This window comes from Neofelis nebulosa, chromosome 8 (genome assembly GCF_028018385.1).
Source record: "Neofelis nebulosa isolate mNeoNeb1 chromosome 8, mNeoNeb1.pri, whole genome shotgun sequence".
Lineage (NCBI taxonomy): Eukaryota > Metazoa > Chordata > Mammalia > Carnivora > Felidae > Neofelis > Neofelis nebulosa.
The window spans coordinates 126,588,089-126,607,068 of NC_080789.1; the positions used below are offsets into that span (position 1 = coordinate 126,588,089).

At 35.9% G+C, this 18,980-nt stretch overlaps 1 protein-coding gene across 2 annotated transcripts in view; it reads right to left on the reverse strand.

Moving 5' to 3' along the window:
* The window catches only part of STAM (signal transducing adaptor molecule), a 77,129-nt gene that overhangs the window by 17,108 nt on the left and 41,041 nt on the right, over positions 1-18,980 (reverse strand). For both annotated transcript variants that reach the window (XM_058681788.1, XM_058681789.1), the window contains exons 6-12: positions 10,508-10,598; positions 8,658-8,850; positions 7,277-7,371; positions 3,776-3,864; positions 1,624-1,711; positions 1,344-1,398; positions 613-766 (exon numbers count right to left, since the gene is read on the reverse strand). In XM_058681788.1, the coding sequence (XP_058537771.1) occupies positions 613-766; positions 1,344-1,398; positions 1,624-1,711; positions 3,776-3,864; positions 7,277-7,371; positions 8,658-8,850; positions 10,508-10,598 (765 nt within the window). The remainder of the gene's footprint in view (positions 1-612; positions 767-1,343; positions 1,399-1,623; positions 1,712-3,775; positions 3,865-7,276; positions 7,372-8,657; positions 8,851-10,507; positions 10,599-18,980) is intronic.

The following is an 18,980-nucleotide window of genomic DNA, read 5'->3' on the forward strand; positions in this document are numbered from 1 at the left end:
AAAATTAATTTGCACAAAGTTTATGCCACTCACATAAATAAAATGGAATGCTTGGCTAGGTCCCTATACAGTGACCATACTGAGTTTGTGGGAAAAGGGCTCTTGAAATAGTCACTTAAGGTGAAGAAGGAGGATGCATTCTATGCCTTCTCATGTAAAGGAAGATGGAAACATTCAGATTAAAGCCACTTACTATAAAACCCAAAACTGTAGATTCTCAGAAAAAATTCGTAGTAATTAGACAATTTACTCAGACAGAAGACATGGTTCTTAACCAGATAATTATATATGAAGCTTTAAAAATATACAGATGTTTCGGCCTTTCTCTTGAACATTCTGATTCAGTAGTCTGGGGTGGGGAGAAGCAACCTGTATTTTTTTTTTAAATGTTTGATTCTGATGCACACCTTTGAAGAAAAATAATATTGTGAAAAGAATTACTGGAATAATTAGTATATTATACACTGTATTTGTCAAGTAAAAAATTCTTTTAAACTTTGTTCTAAGCATTACTTTTAGAAAGTTTCAAATCTTACAAAACACAGCTATTCCAAATAATCTCAAACATAGTTGAGAATTTAAAATGATATACTTGAATTTTTAAAAGCTTACCTGAGAACCAGAAACACCAGATGACTGCATATAATACTGCTGATTCTGTAATTTTGCATACATGGAATACATTGGATCTTCATTCATTAACTTGGTATACAATGAAAGTGCTTCCATCACTTTAACATTAAGTTCTGAGAGTTCTGAATGTTTTCTGAAATATTACAGAGTAATTTCAAATACAATTGCTAATTAAATGATACAATGTTCTAAATATGACCACACACAAAAATAGCAAAAAGTAATGGAAGTAGACATTACTTTAACCTTATGACAGAAAATACCCTGTATTCTAGCTCCAGGGCAACCAAAACTATCTAAGGTACGGTGCTGGGAGAACTCTAGCTTATTGTACTTGACTTTATCTTGAAATAACTAGGTATCCCTAATAAATAACAGATGGGTGAGTCATCTGTGGGCTCTGGTAATGTCACTTATAGCATTACGATGATTAGAACAGCTAAGTATTATTTTTTAAAAAGACTAATATAATTAAGATCAAATAAATTCTCACTTAAAAAACAAAAAAAACGCAGGAAGATGGGTCCAATTCTAATTCCCACATCTAGTGGAAAACAACTGAATGAGAACTGGTACCTCTGGCAGATCTTTGGCATATTTTTAAAATAAAAATAAATAAAATTAAAAGGCAGCTCTATCCCAGCATACACTTAGAACTTCAGCAAAGAAGACACACAATATAGAATATAGACATAGCACAGTTCTTTTACCTATCAATATCTTCCAGCTTTTCATCAATGAGAGGTCCCATCTGGTGACACATTGCTAAGATAACAAGATTTAAAGAAATATAAGAAAACACAGCAAAGAAAAGCTTATCTGTGATAGATACTCATATAAGCAAGACCGGGTCATAGAAGAATGAGAAGTCTTCACATTTTTTTATATCATTTTGAATTTTATTTAAATATAAAACCATTCTGTAACAGAACACTACAGACAAGCTCTAATTATTCTTTACGTGCAAGGTTAATGGAAAACAAAGTTTACCTTCAAGATGAAGTAACTCTGGAAGATCTGGTTGGTCATCACTGGGATCTGTACTCTGCAACATCTGTAGCAACTGGTCCATTTTGTCCTACAAGAATTAAATAGTTAATACAAAAAGCAACAAATCATTATGCAACAATATGTTCTCATTTCATTAATTAGATAATGGATGAAAAACTTTTATATTTCATACAGAGACTCCAATTTTGCTTTTATGTATTTACTATCCACGTATTCTCTTTAGTACCAAGTGAAGTCAGAGCCTTGAAAGCTCTTCCTACTTATTTTTCAAACTGCTCACGGAGACTCTCTTATATGAGAAGAAGAGAGCCATATTTCAACTTACAACGTGTGAGTTCTTCGATCTGTTATGTCATGGTTGTGGAATTCCGTGTCACTTTGTTTTGGAGCAGCTGGTACCCTTGCCATGCTGACAGGTGTAACTTTGCTCTCAAGATGGCATTACCTATGACTAACAGCTCAGTTATTACTTCTCCACCATGGCGAATCCAGCAGCTGCTTTAGCAAGGCACAGCTCAGCTATAGTACAGCTCTTCTTCTAAGTAGGGCCATAAGATCTTATTCTATATTTTCTTCCCACCAATGTTTCAGTCTGTCATAAAGGAAGCAGTAAGATTGTGGCTTCTCTCCTTTCCTATGTAGGGAAAGGCTGGAAGGATCTCAAAGCAAGGACTCAGATCTATCACAGAATATTCCCTTGCAAAAACCAATGGACCTAATGAAACCATCATTACATAAACACATCTATATATTACACAAGTACATATGTACTTAAATTTAAATTTTTAAAAACCAAAATACTGATCTCATGTACCAAAGAATGATAGTGTAATAATTACGAACTTCTCTCCATGCATGGCTCTTACATGGTTATATTACTAAACACAGGTACATTAGGTAAACAGTGTAAAAGACTACCAATTCTAAGCAGTCATTTAAACTAAAACCAAAATGCTATTTCTGGGGCGCCTGGGTAGCTCAGTCGGTTAAACGTCTGACTTCAGCTCAGGTCATGACCTCACAGTCCATAGGTTTGAGCTTCGCATCGGGCTATGTGCTGACAGCTCAGAGCCTGGAGCCTGCTTCAGATTCTGTGTCTCTCTCTCTCTCTGCTCCTCCCCTGTTTGTGCTCTCTCTCAAAAATAAGTAAATTATTTTTAAAAATAAATAAATGCTGTTTCTGCAAAGAACAGACTGAGAGATGAACTAATCACTGGATGGTGAAAGTCGCACAAGTACATAAAAAACTTCTAAAGTCACAAGAATTTTGTATTTTGAAATGGTTTTTAATGTAAAAGATTCACAATTTTAATTTTAAATAGTCTAAAACAGAAGGCGTGCTACAGAAAAGACTGCTTACAGCAAAAAAAAAAAAGTGGGGGGAGAAGGGGGGTAATGTGACAGTCAACTAACATGTGGATAATTTTTGTTTTAAACACTACACTCTATTTGAAATTACCTAGAATCGAAGACATGAGGTTTGTTATACGGACCACCAGGCTGACTCTACACGCATTTTCTTAAGTAATGCAACTGGCCAAATGTTAAGTTTCCCTGACCCCGTCAAATTCCCTGGCTCTCAGCACAATCTCCAGTCGGTTTCTCTAAAAGAGCACTCTTCAAACTTTGTTTCTGGTTCCCTCCAGAAGAAGGCTAAAAACCTATAAAATCCCTTCACTTATTTTAAAGATGGCATATCATTTTTCATCATAAGTTTAAGATATTACAAAGGATGTAATTTCCAGAGCATTAAATAATGATCTTTGTAAATGAAACAGTCATATATTCTATTAACTATATTCAATCCAAAAAAAAAAAAAAATTCACTACAATAGTGTTTGTAATAATCAAAAAACCTCAAAAAACTGCAAACAACCTAAGGGTCCAATAGAAGAATAATTAAATCATGCCAAGTCCATTCTATGGAATATTAAGCAGAAATTTTAAATAATGAGGTACAGAATAAGACTATAGAGACAGTTTCAAGGAGAATCTTTGCTTTGTCTATATTGCCTGAATTTTTATAACATAAAATACATGCATTAATCAAGTAATCACTTTTTTTAAAACAAGACAAGTATTTCAACTTCAATACCAAGTATGAACCACTTTCACAGAAGAAATCACTTACTTCATCAATAAAGGCTTGTTCCGGTTCTGGCTCTATTGTTTCTACCTGAACATCATCACTAAATTGTACCGTCTTCTTCTCCGTTTTAACTGCAAAACATGTAATATTCACCTTTTCCTTATAAGAAATTTAAAATTCTATTTCAAAGCACTTCAAATTCTATGAGAGAATCTGGATTTTTCTCAATATTCCCTTTGATCTGGGAGACGTAGTTTAAGGGGTCATTAAGACAACAGATTTAGACAAAAATGACAGAACATTATTTTGTGGAATTCCGTGAAGATTTCTTAATTTTCTCTTCTAAGATTTTACATTTTCCTGGAAAGACACTTCACTAAAAATAAAAGGGATATTTCCAAAGCAAAGATTAATCACTTACTACATATGAGAATTTAGTGAACTGGTGGGCAAAAAGTTAAGTTTTAGAAGTAAAGTTCTTTCACAAGTAAAGTTTTACATAAATGAACTCTGCAATCAAAATAAACTCTCTTTTAAATTAACAGTCCTTTCAAAGAAAAATCTCATTTGAAAGACCACACTATTTCATTGTAGGGAACTGGAAAGTTAGGCATATGTTTTTTGGCATGCCATTTAGTGTTTTTACTAAGAGAATCAATGACATCCAGGTCAGTGGAGGACTTTACAAGTAGCACTGGCAGTGATCTGAATTTTCCACTAAATCGGCCTACATTTTTTAGTTGCATTACTCTTTGAAATAACACTGTGGTTATGAAGGGACCTGCAAACCACTGACCAGACGCACGTTATTTCTCTTGCTCAACAAAGCAATCTTTAAAAACTATTCAATGTATCATTAACTAGTAAATACAAGGTTATGATTAATAGAGCAATTAATCTTCTCCCCACAAATCCTGAGAGGTCCATACAGCTTTAAAGGAATGAACTTTCTGTATTTTTCATCCTTGTATCAATGTGGTCAATTGGTATTCATAACAATGTTAAGAAGAAACTATAAAAAGGGGATTGGGAACAGAGCAGAAGTAGGGAAAGGAAATATATTATTAAACTATTTAATGTGTGTAATAGAATATTACATTTCCCCTCAGTGACTCTCTTATACTAGGAAATACGCCCATTTTAAAATGAGGTTAACAGCAGCACAGTAATATTAAAAGTTCGTGCACAGGAGAAAGCTGATGTATGACACAGCCTGGATCTGAATGCCAGCCCATCTGGCTCTACCAGTCCACATGCTGGAATCTGGCCAATGATTTTACTCTGAGAACAGGAGCTCCTAGCACTCATGTATTCTGTATTGTGTGCTTCTGTATAAAATGCAGATAATGTAATCTCCAACGTAAGGAATACATTCATTCCACGTAAGTCACCATAAAGCAAAATTCTATACAAAACACTTTCAGCTGGTTTCATTTTCCCTTGGGGGTAAAAGAGACATGTGCTAGAGATATTTTTGCTTTTTATATCTTGAGCTATTAACAAGTAGGAAGCTGGGGAAGCACGCATTGGCTGCTACCCATAAGAGAACACACGGAGGACTCGACATCGTGCCAGCCGACCATGTACAAGTTGTCAGTGTTTTTCTCACAGGCACTGATACTATTACTACGCACGTGTGCACGTCTGCGTATAGCATGTGTGCACGTGCATATGTGTGTACGTGTATACACATGTGCACGAAACAAATTGTTTTCACAGTATCTACCATACTTCCAAAGAAAAAACAAGCTAAGCAGGGTGGGTAATTCTCCTTGCCAGTAAGTAAAGTGGGCTTCTGATTCCTCACAAAGAATAGCATGATGACGATCATGCTAACATTGCTTTCCCAAGTTCAATAACTACATTTCTATGACAGAAGCTCTGCTGTTCCAGTTCTCCTCTTTACAGAAGTCCGGAGAGAAACACAGGAAGAAGAGCTAGAGTATTCATTTTAACGCTGCACTCTACACGATGGGGGACAAGATGAGACGGCTACATGATCGATACAAGATCTTGGATCTCAGATTGGACACAAGTCCAAGACCATTCTATCCTTTCCAACAGCTGATTCAGGACAAAAACAAAAAACCCAAACACCCAAAAAACAAATTAAAAAAACCACCACCATAAACCCAGGTTAAAAAGCCGGCACACAATACACTGCCATCTTAAATAGGTCCTACGACATATTTCTTGGGTTCTAACAAAAAAGAACTACATTATTAGGACGGGTAGCAGGAATCTGTCTCTGCTGTAAATCTGTCATGAAATGACACAAGATAACCTGGCAATCAGAAGACAGCATCGTTTCATCACAGATAAAAGTAGTATCTGATTTGCTGTTAAACCCTTCTCTTGAAAGAAAAGTGTTCCTGTATTTTTTCAAGAAAAGTATATGTGTTGTTTTATGTATACATATATAGGTATATATGTACGTATATACACACGTACTTATGTATCATTTACTGCATAAATATTTATATAGTCTATATTTTGGGTAAGATTCAGTACTAGTTTGGGTAAGATTCATTCCAGTTGCTGGAAATGAAAAGGTGACTAAGACAAAGATCCTTCTTTAAATTCTTGTAAACTAAAAAAGACCTAAGCATCTTGCAATTTGTAACTTTCTTTGACCCCTCGTACTCGCATCATAGAAAGATGAGATATTTTGCCAGCTAACTATAGCCTACCAACTTATATACAAAAGCTCTTTTAAAATTCTAAACCTTTCAACCACTAATAGAAACCTTTCTACACTAGAATAGATTTCTCATTTATGACCTAATCTTGGTGACCCCAACTCATCATTATGAAGATTCAGTGAACTATAGTATTATGTAGAAATATAGTGAACTACCTACAAACATTTTGGCGGGCTACCAATACTTAATGTCTCCTGCAACTATTATGCCTGCCCGTAACATCACTTTTCCTTCTAGGCCCCACTTTCTAGTTTACTTCCCTTGGTAGCACAGGTTTGGAAAGTAAACAGAAAGTTTTCATAAGATTAGTTATGGCTCCTTCTGACTATCTGACATGAGGTCTTAGGAAAGCCATTCATTATATTACTTACAGGCCAGTGCCTCCAAGTTTGGGGCTAGATGCTAAAGAAATGGCTTTAATCTTTGAACAGAAAGAATTCCTATGAGATTACACTGCATTTGTCACACTTCAGGAACTGATAAAGAAAATACCTAATGCATAAATTTCATAACACTTCTTAATCTGCGTTTTTACAATGGTATATATATATACATATATATATATATATATATATGTATATATATATATAATGTTTTAAAAGAAAAATCCATAGGCTGCACAATTACCTGATTAAGGATAATCTTGGTAGAAATATAATTTCAATTTGTAGATAATTAGATGATTTTCGGTAAATAATCTCACTAGCAAGCTGCATTTTTAACAAACACCTCGGAGGCACTAATGTCTGAGAGTCCCAGCTCCATTAAATTGAATTTACTCAACTTTTATTAAGAAGAAAATTATGGATTATCATCCACTTACAGACTGGAAAATACTTACTCATTTCTGGTTCAGCAGTAAGATCAGCAGTCACAAAATTAGAGGGAAATAACCCCATGCCTTGATGGGTTTCACCTTTCCACCAGTTGGGATCACTAATGAGAAACAAAAAATATTTTTATCTCTATAAATCTCTACCTTAATAGTGTTTAACTTGCATTATTATCAGATCTGAATCCCACAACAATCCAATGAGGGAAGAAATGAATATATTATTATTACAAACAGAAGATGAACCCTCAGAGAAGATAAAGGGCTGTTAAACACAGTTCTTTATCTTTTGGAAGGCTGGCAAATGCTCTGAGGATTTAATAAAAGGTCTGAACTCTCTCTCCAAAACAGAGGTCTCTGCATTTGACTGTCAACTTCAGGTAGTTCATGAGCTCCACTGTCTGTAAGGCTCTTTTGTGATAAAATAAATGGTAGGCACTTAATTCAGATCCATTCCTAAATTAGTGCTCTCTCTTGTACATACAAAATGCACATTTTTCTTGTCCAAAAATGCACATTTCTCCCCCCACAAGAGACAACATGACAGATGACACTGTTTATAGAACAAAGCATTCACAAGGAACACACTTCCAGGTACAACTCCATGTTCACTGTTTTATCTTGGGTGCCTAGTATGAGGAAAGCTAGCAAGCTCTCAATAAACATTTTTTTAATGAATCAATGATCAAGGTTTTGTGCAATTTCCAGCTAACCAGCCCAAAATTTAATTCATTTTCTTTCACTCAAGAGAAGAGAATGTAAATGTGCTACTATAGGAATAACCTAAATATTTTTGAATTTATTCTTTAAAACTGCTTGCAAATTTTAGTACTTCATTATCAATAACCATCATCAGTAACAATTTTCAAGTAAAAATAAAGCTACAGCCAAAAACCAGATATATTGAATCATCTCCCATAGTAATATAAATGTATATAATTGCACATAAAATGAATTTGTCCTACATGGATATACTATTTTTTGTGAATAAATAAATTCAATATATTATGTATTTCTTACAAATTCCATAAATACATATACATATTTGGTGTATTTTCTAAAATTTTAACTTTACTAATTTAATTTCTAAAATTTTAACTTACTAATTTAAAAACCGATCTTATGAGATGAAAAAAAAATGAATAAACGAGTCTTCCAAATCAAATAAAAACAATTTAAACAAGAAATAAGAAAAAAATTAAACTACAAAATAAGAATACAGACAATATGACACAAGCAAAGCAACCAAATGTGACACAGAAAATATCTACATCAATATTTTTCTTATTACCTTTGGTAATGGCATTCAACAGGAATAATATGAAACACAGAAGTAATATATGTTTTCATATGAATGTCAAGTTAATATCAATTTGATATTATCCATCACCTGTCATCAAGAACTGTAATAATTTCTCCGGCTTTAAAAGTAAGTTCATTATCTTCAGCAGCTTCAAAGTCATATATAGCACGAACTTTTCGGCCTTCATGTTGGTGGTTAGTTAAGAGATTGGATGTGCTTGGGTACAAAGTAGAAAGTGTGGTTGACTGCTGCCTTTGCTCCTTCAAGGACAACTCAATAGCTAGAAAATAATGAGTTAAAAAGACTCCAAATGTTAATATATCCAACAATCCAAAGTATAAAAAAAATCTGAAGGTAAAAATGCATTCTTTTAAATGTGGAGCTGGAAACTAGGATATATTATTACATACTGAATAAAAATCATTTCATCAATTTAATTCATTCATTCACAACCGAAAGTTTAAAGAATAAACTATTAAAAAGTTGAACAGCCATTAATGACTATTTTTACTGAATGGATACAATTTAAATTATTCTGGGTAATAAAAAGATATTATCTCTCAAATCCAATGTTTTTATTTAGCTGCAGATATTTTAATTTTCTTTCATCTTTTCAATATATTTCTATAGCTTCAATTCCCAAAAATGATAATCACAATCACTTGGCAAGAGTCCCAAATCTCAATGAAGACTTACTAAATCAGAATGTCCGAGGTAGTATATGGGAACCTGCATTTTACTGCTCCAAAGGTAATTCTTTGTGATCAGTCTAAAAAGTAGAACTAGGAAATAACTACAATGAAGTCTCACCTATCAAATTCCCTCAAAGAGATTTCAAATGTGTCTCTTGTATTGCTTCCCTCCTCCCCCAATGGAAGTCATCACCATGTGTCACTTAGGCTCTGTAATATAACCTGAACAGACTGAGAACCCTGCTTCAACTCAAACCATAACCCCTTCATCCCTGCTACTTCTGTTCTACATTGATAAAAGACCTAACAGGTAAAAGCAAACTTTAAAACTCTCCTAAGAAAATACAGGAAAGTACCTTTTAGGATTTGGGGGAAAAATATCTTAAGATATAAAAAATGCAAAATCATAACAAAAAAGCAAAAATTCTGACTATATCAAAATTTAAAACTTGTTAGATAAAATACGCCAGTATCAAAGTTAAAGTAAATGCCACAAATCAAGAGTAGATATCTACAATAGATATTACAAAGATTCTCAATGCACCCTATTATTATAGTAAAAAAAAAAAAAAAAAAAAAATCAGAAAACCCAAATGCCCGTCAGTAGCAGGACAGAAAATTGCCATATACATTTTTTTAGTACACTGAAATATTACGCAATAGTTAAATGAACTTGACTTACATATTTTATTATGAATAGATCTTAGACGTACTGTCGCATGAAAAAAACCAAACTGTACATGCTATGTACCCTATGAAAAAACAATTTGTGGGGCACCCGGGTGGCTCTGTCAGTTGAGCGTCCAACTCTTCGGTTCGGCTCGAGTCATGATCTCACAGTTGTGAGACTGAGTCCCATGTTGGGCTCTGGGCTAATGGCGTGGAGCCTGCTTGGGATTCTTTCTCTCCCTCTCTCTCTGCCCCTCTTGTGCTTGTTCTTCCTCTGTCTCAAAATAAATAAATAAACTTAAAAAAGTAAAGAATCTGTTGGACACATAAGGTATTTGGCATTGTTTATGGATATATGGTGTGATAAAAATATTAATAAAAAAGAAAGACTGAAAGGACACATATGAAGAGTAGTTGTCTCAAAAGAGTATCAGTTGATACTGCAAAGGGGAACAAAATGGATTTCAGTGTGAGCTGTAAAATCCTATTTCTTTTATTTTTAAATATCTCAGGAAAAAAATATTCAGGGCCCATCTTCTTCCCACCTTTCCAACACCAGAGACTTAAAAAACATACCTTTTGCTAAATCTTCTTCTTCTTTTTTGTTAGCCACAGTACCAGGGTCTTTGGCAACCAGGGCTGGGCTTGCTTTTGCTTGTTCTGCAGCCTAACACAAAAAAAGGAAGACAATGTTTGCAGAATGTTCTCAAATTTTCCTACCTACACTTAATCTAAGAACTTGCAAGACCATTCTTATCAATCTACCACAGACTTCTGAAGAAGAAAATAATCCAGAGGCGCCTGGGTGGCTTAGTCGGTTAAGCATCTGACTTTTGGTTTTGGCTCAGGTCCATGACCTCGCAGTTTGTGCGATCCGAGCCCTGTGTCAAGCTCTGTGCTCGACAGCACAAAGCCTGCTTGGGATTCTCTCTTCTCTCTCCTCTCTCCCTGCCCTTCCTCTGCTTCTGCTCTCTCTCAAAAAATGAACAAACATTAAAGAAGATTTAAATAAAAAAAAAAAAAGAAAGAAGAAAATAATCCAAACCGAAGCAGCCTCCACTTTGAAAGGAGAAGATGTGGAACTGGAGGAAAGAAATGGAGAGCAACGGGATACTGAGGGCTGCTAAAAGCAGACAGGATGCAAACGAGCCAAGAAAGACCAGAGGAGATTTAAAATTTTTTAGAAAAATTCTGAAACCAGAAAATGGGTTGAGAAAGGGAAGGAGAAGTCTATTTTGAAAACAAATAGTTTTTAAAATTTTAAGCTATTTAACAGTTATATTTTATGGCTTCCTGCCAGGTTAAAAAAAGGCAGGATGTTATCCTTAGGAATAGAAATTTACATGTAACAATATAATGCTCATAAAATTATACTTTTTTGTAAACTAAAATACAAGTAGTTAATTCTGACAGCATATTCCAGTTACCAGGAACTGCCAGCATACACACACACACACACACACACACACACACACACACTTACATGTCTTTGACAAAGATTTGTTTCTGCTTATAACATCCTCCCCTCTGGCTCCTTTTACTTGATCAACATTTCTCCTATTGAGTTTTAACTTACCAGTCCGTAAACAGCTAAAATAATCCCTTTCTTGATGAAACATTCCTAAACCGCTAAATTAAGCATCCTCTTCTCTGTTCCTCTGATAGTATTTTTACCAAGGTACTATGCTATAGGTAGTTAAGAATGTAAATTTTGGAGTCAGGGAAACATGGGTTCAAATTCTAAATCCACGAGGTTCTAATGAATGACCTGGGGTACATTAAACTCTTTGTATCTCAAGTTCCTCATCTACAAAATGAGGGTAATAATAGCAACTAGATAGGTTTGAGAGAATAAATTAACATGTAGCTTCCAAACTCAGATAGGATGAGGGCCACCAATGACGGTTTAAAACAAAAAGTATAACATTCTCTCTTGGGATTTATAATGTACATAGAGGTAATCTAGGTCACGCGTACAGTAATTAATGCATAAAGAATGATGAAATGAAGGATAAACCCTCAACAGTTGCAACATTTCTACAGTTTACATGAAATAATACAATGTTTACTCAAAATACACTGTGAACAGTTACAAAGGTATATTAGAATACCCAAAGCAACCACCACCAACAAAAATGGAATTCTTATAAGTATTATAATCTAACTAATCTAAGCACATAGATTAGTGCCTGGCACTAGTAACAGTTAGTAAATCTCAGCTTCTATTATAATTATCTGCTTATATCTGTGTCCATAACCATGCTATATATTCCCTGAGAATATATGTGCCTAAATACTGATGACAATACAGGAACATTTGTTTAGTAAATGAAAGGCAAAATATTCAACATAACGGGTAAAATACAGTTATAGATATAGATATAGTTATACAGTTCCATATATACATAACTGTATTTTATACTGTAAAACAAATGCACAAAGCATTTATTTTTAGAAAAGCGGATACTAAAAAGCTTTTTGTAGTTCACTGAATGCAACTTCAAGCTTCTCAATTCTGATCCATCTCTCCATGGAATTTTTTTTAGATATTAAGGTTTTAATCAACACATATCTCTGAAAATTAAAGGTATGCTTCCTCAGAATGTCCTTTTCACTTGCATATGAATTTTTTTCAGTTTGGTGAATTTCACAAAACAGACCTATTGATCTTTTATTGTCTGTGAAGTAATCTCTATCAATCAAGAAGAAAGTGCAGACAATAGATTCAAAGTGCTAAAAGGAAACAAAATACAGCTAAGTATACTGTACTTGGCAAGATTATCATTCAGAATTGCAGAAATGAAGAGTTTCTCAAATAAGCAAAAAGCTACGGGAGTTTCATAACTTGAAACAAGGGTTTCAAAATATTAGAAAGACTGCTTTATGGGGAAAAGACCATAACTAGAAATAAGAAAATAAGTGAAGGAAAAATTACAATGATAAAGGAAAACACATAGCATGGGTTACTGACAAACCACTAATAATGCTAGTATGAAGATTATAAGACAAGAGTAATAAAGTCAACTATATTCATAATAATTACTTAAGGGACACACAAATAAAAAGATGCAAAACATGACATCAAAAACAAAATGTGAGGTGAGGGGAATAAAAATGTAGCGCTTTTAGAATGTGTTTGAGCATAAGCAACCACCAACTTAAAATAATCTGCCAAAAATACACAGGTTGTCATAAATGAACCTCACGGTAACCACAAACCAAAATCCTATTAACAGATACACAAAAAGTAAAGAGAGAGCAATCCAAACAACACTAAATAAAGTCATCAAATCACAAGGGAAGAGACCAAGAGAAGAAAACTAGAGAACCACAAAGATAACCAGAAAACAATGAACAAAATGGCAACAAAACCCATGACTGACACCACACTTAGTGCTGAAAAGCTGAAAACATTTCCTCAGGATCAAGAACTAGATAAGGAAGCCCACTCTTGCCACTTTATTGTTCAACGTATTGTTGGAAGTCCTGGCCACAGCAATTAGGCAAGGGGAAAAAAAGGAGGGGGGTGGTTGCTCTGCACCTTCTCATTTGGTACAGTTGCATCTTCTTATGATTTGCCAACCACAACCCTGAGACATGATGGTGAATGTTGGAGTAAATGAATTTGGCTGTATTAGGCTTCTGGTCACCAGAGCTACTTGTAACTCTGGCAAAGTGGATACTGTTGCCATCACTGACCCCTTCACTGAATTCAACCCAGTGGTATACATGTTCCAGCATGATTCCACCTATGACAAATTCAAAGGCACAGTCAAGGCCGAGAACAGGAAACCTGTCATCAATGGAAAGCCCGTCTCCTAGGAGCAAGATCCCACCAACATCAAATGGGACGATACTGGTACTGAATACGTTGTGGAGTCACCTGGGGTCTTCACTACCATGGAGAAGGCTTGGGGCTCACTTGAAGGGTGGAGCCAAGAAGGTCATCCTGTGCCCTTTCTGCTGATTCCCCCATGTTCGTGATGTGCATGAACCATGAGAAAGATGACAACTCCCTCAGGATTGTCAACAATGCCTCCTGCACCACCAACTGCCTGGTCCCTCTGACCAACGTCATCTATGACAACTCTGGCATCCTGAAGGGACTCATAACCATAGTCCATGCCGTCAGTGCCAGCCAGAAGACCACGGATGGCCCTCTGTGAAGCTGTGGCATGATGGTCAAGAGGCTGCCCAGAACAGCATCTGTTTCTACTGGCACTGCCAAGGCTGTAACCAAGGTCATCCCTGAAATGAATGGGAAGGTCACTGGCACACCTGCCATGTCCCCATCCTCGTGTGTGTCAGTTGTGGATTATGTCTGCCACCTGGAGAAAGGTACCAAATAGGACGATATCAAGATGGTGGTGAAGCAGGAATTAGCAGGACCCCTTAAGGGCAAGCTGGACTGAGTAGCAGATGGTCTCCTGACACTTTAACAGTAGACGCCTACTCTTCTACCTTTACTGATGGGGCTGGCATTGCCCTCAATGACCGCTTTGTCAAGCTCATTCCCTGTTATGATAATGAATTTGGCCAAAAGCAACTGGGTGGTGAACTGGGTAAGAGCCCCCCTGCACCACCAGCCCCTGCCAGAGCACAAGAGGAAGAGAGAAGCCTTCAGCTGCTAGGGAATCCTTGCCCCAGCTCATCCCCAACACACTGCGAACCTCCCAACCTCGACACAGTTTCCATCCCAGACACCATGAAGAAGAGGAGCCCTACCTTGTCTTGAACCATCAATAAAGTACACTGTACCAAGCCCCCCCAAAAAAAAAAGAAAAGAAAAGAAAAAAGAAAGAGAAAAAGAAAGAGAAAAAGAAAAAAAAAGGAAGAAAAAGGAAAAGACATCCAAATTGTAAAGGAAGAAGTAAAACTGTCACTATTTGCAGGTGACATGATACCATATATAGAAAACCCCTTGGGGCACCTGGGTGGCTCAGTCGGTTGTGTCCGACTTTGGCTCAGGTCATGATCTCGCAGTTTGTGGGTTCAAGCCTCATGTCAGGCTCTGTGCTGACAGCTCAGAGCCTAGAGCCTGGAGCCTGCTTAGGATTCTGTGTCTCCCTCTCTCTCTCTGCCCTTCCCCCACTCATGCTCTGTCTCTCTCGAAAATGAATAAATGTTAAAAAAAATTTAAAAAGAAAACCTCAGACTTCTCTGAAAAACTATCAGAACTACTACATTCCTCCAGTAAACCTGTGGGACACAAATTCAATTTACAGAAATCTCTTGCATTTCTATACACTAATGACAAGCTACCAGAGAGAGAAATTAAGAATACAATCCCATTTACAATCCCATCAAAATGCAAAAAATACCTAGGAATAAATTTAATCAAGAAGGTGAAAGACCCGTACCCTGAAAACTGTAAGACACTGATGAAAACAAATGAAGATGACACAAATAAATGAAAAGATATGCCAATATCATGAACTAGGAGAATTAATATTGTTAAGATGTCCATACTACCTAAACCTACAGGTCCAGATTCAATGCAATCCATATCAAAATATTAATTTTTCACAGAATATTATTCACAGAACTAGAATAAATAGTTCTAAAATTTGTATGGAACCATAAAAGATGCCAAATAGCCAAAGCAATCCTGAGAAAGAAAAACAAAGCTGGGCATATCACACTTTTGGATTTCAAAATATACTATAAAGCTATCATATAATCAAAACAGTATGGTACTGGCACAAAAAACAGACACACAGATCAATGGAACATAAAAGACAACTCAGAAATAAAACAACACTTATTTGGTCAATTAATCTATGACAAAGGAAGCAAGAATATACAATGGGAAGAAGAGTGTCTTCAATAGTGTTGAGAAAACTGGACAACCACATGCACAAGAATGAAACCGGACCACCTTCTTACACCATATACAAAAATAAACTCAAAATGGACTAAAGACTTAAATGTAAAACCCAAACCATACAATTCATAGAAGAAAACACAGGCAGTAAGCTCTCTGACATCTGTCTTAGCAATATTTCTTTGACTCTTAACTCCTCAGGCAAGGACAACAAAAGCAAAACACCCAAATGGGACTACATCAAACTAAGAAGTTTTTGCACAGCAAAGAAAACATCAACAAAACAAAACGGCAACCTACTGAATGGGAGAAAATATTCATAAGTGATATATCCCCTAAGAAGTTAACGTCCAAAATATATAAAAATATATACAAAGATATAACATAAAAATATATGAAATATATATTTAAAAAACAAGTTCTACAATTTAAAAATGGGCAGGGAACCTGAATAGACATGTCTCCAAAGAAGACATACAGATGACTAACAGGTACATCAAAAGATATTCAACATTACTAACGATCAGGGAAATGAAAATCAGGATCATGATGAGATAACTACTTCACATCTGACAGAATGGCTAGTATCAAAAAGTAAATAAATTACAAGTATTGGCAAGGAAGTGGAGAAAAGAGAATCCTCACATTGTTGCTGGAAATGTAAACTCGTACAGCCTCTACTGAAAACACTATGGAGATTCCTCCTCAACAAATTAAAAATCCAGCAATTTGTTTAATTTAACAAATTAAAATCCAGCAGTTCTGGTTTTTGTGTGAAAAACTTCTAGGTTTTTATCCAACGGACAAAAAACCCACTCATTCCAAAAAGACATATGTACCCTTGTGTTCACTGCAGTACAACAGCCAAGACTAGAAGTAACCTAAATGTCTGCTGAAAGATGAATGGATAAAGATATGGTTTATGTGCACGTGCACGTGCACGCTACATGCATGCATGCACGCGCACACACACACACACACACACATTACTCAGCCATAACAAAAGAGTAAAATCTTGCCATTTGCAACAACATGGATGGGCCTAGAGGGTATGCTAAGTGAAATTACGTTAGCCAGAGAAAGACACATGGTATGATTTCACTTATATGTGAAATCTAACAAACAAAACAGAAACAGAAACAGACTCACAGATACGGAAAAGAAACCGGTGGCTGCCAAACAGGAGGCAGGTGAGGAGAATGGACAAAACAGGTAAAGGGGATTAAGAGATACAATCTTCCGGTTATAAAATAAGTAAGAGGGGGGATATAAAATACAGCATAGAGAACCAATAACATCGTAACAACTCTGTATTGTGGCAGATGGTAACTAGACTTATTAAAGTGACCGTTTCATAATGTATATAAACAGTCGATAATTATGTTGTACACCTGAAGCTAACACAATATTGTATGTCAAATATTCTTCAATTAAAGAAAACAGAGAAGGAAGTGCAGAAACAAGCTATATTTAAGCCCTATACTCCTGGGCTACACACTTTTCAAAGTTCTTTCCGATCATCAGGTTCTAGGTGTTGCAATGATTCCTGTTACTCATTTGCCGAATACAGTCGCAGTGCTACCGTCACTTTTATCTCTGTGTCAAAAGTTAGTGCTACAAGAACTGCAGCGGAATGAGTTAAGTGACTGAAGTATGACTTTTCTTAATATTTTTAGATTATTTTCTTCTGTACGTGGATGAAAAAATACACTTTAAAAATCCTAATATTTTCAGAGGCTTTTGTTAAGTACGCTGACAAAGATCTAGTCTGATTAAAATGTAATCATGATTAGGCAACTAAGTGAGTTTAAAATCTCGAGGGACTGGTGTAGATGACCCTACCTGATCATTTTTGATTAAATATGAAGTTCTTCACAAACATGGTTTCCAATAATCAGCTATCAGACACAATTGTTCAATAAAATCACCATTCTAGCTGATTATATTTTACTTTATACGCATTTTATGTATTTCTTGTGGCTAAAGATAGTAACTACAACAAAATTAGCTTTCATATGCTTTAGAACATCTAGATGAAAAAAAGAAAAGGAACTCTTAACTTTACTATTGCTGATGTATGTCCTGAACCTCTGGAACAGGAGAGGAACCTAACTTCTGTGCCAGTCAATAAATAAGTGCTCTTGCCAGTGTTCACTCCACTTCCTGTCCTGTGAAGCCTAGTCCGGACAGACACATATCCACTAACCTCTATATCAACCGGAAGGCAGGATCGTGTAGTGGAAAGAACACTGGACTGAGTGTCAGGAGGCCTGTGTTCTACTTCCAGCTCTGTCAACTACGAGCTGTGGCCCTGGGGAAGTCACTTAACCATTCTGGGTCTCAGTTTCCTCATCTGTAAAATGAGGGGATTAGATTAGAGAATCCCTAAAGTTGTTCACACAACTACCTGAGATTCTAGGTTAACGAAACAAAGCTACATGACACATAGATCGTTAGTCCTTCCTTCTCTAACTGGAACAAATTCCATCGTGGACTGAAAAATAGTTTTCACTTGTACTGAAAGCCGTACTCAAGATCAAGAGCAGTGCTTCCCAAACTTTAACGTGCACACAGAATCATCTGGAGATCTTGTTAAAATAGAGATAATAAATCCATAGGTCTGGAGTGGCACCTAAGATACTTCATTTCTAACAAGCTTCCATGTGGTGATGATGATGATCAACAAGCTACTTTTTTTTTTTTTTTTAATTTTTTTTTTTAACGTTTTATTTATTTTTGAGACAGGGAGAGGCAGAGCATGAACAGGGGAGGGTCAGAGAGAGGGAGACACAGAATCTGAAACAGGCTCCAGGCTCTGAGCTGTCAGCCCAGAGCCCAACGCGGGGCTCGAACTCACGGACCGCGAGATCGTGACCTGGCTGAAGTCGGACGCTTAACCGACTGCGCCACCCAGGCGCCCCAATCAACAAGCTACATTTTAAGTAACAAGCTCTAGAATAGCTTCTCGGGCCACAGAAACTGTAATTTCAGTAAGCATCTATACTCTAGTTTTCTATAGGGAGTCTACCCTTTGGTAATTAAACATTGCCTGTCTTGTCAAGGAACTTAATTATAAGATAGGTTGTTGTTGCTCTGCATAAAATTATTCCCTAATTACACAGATGTTAGAAAATATTCTGAGAGTAGTAAAAGCCAGCTACAAATTATGAATAAATACTTCTTAAAGACATAATTTACCATTATAAAACTATTCATAAGTCAAAT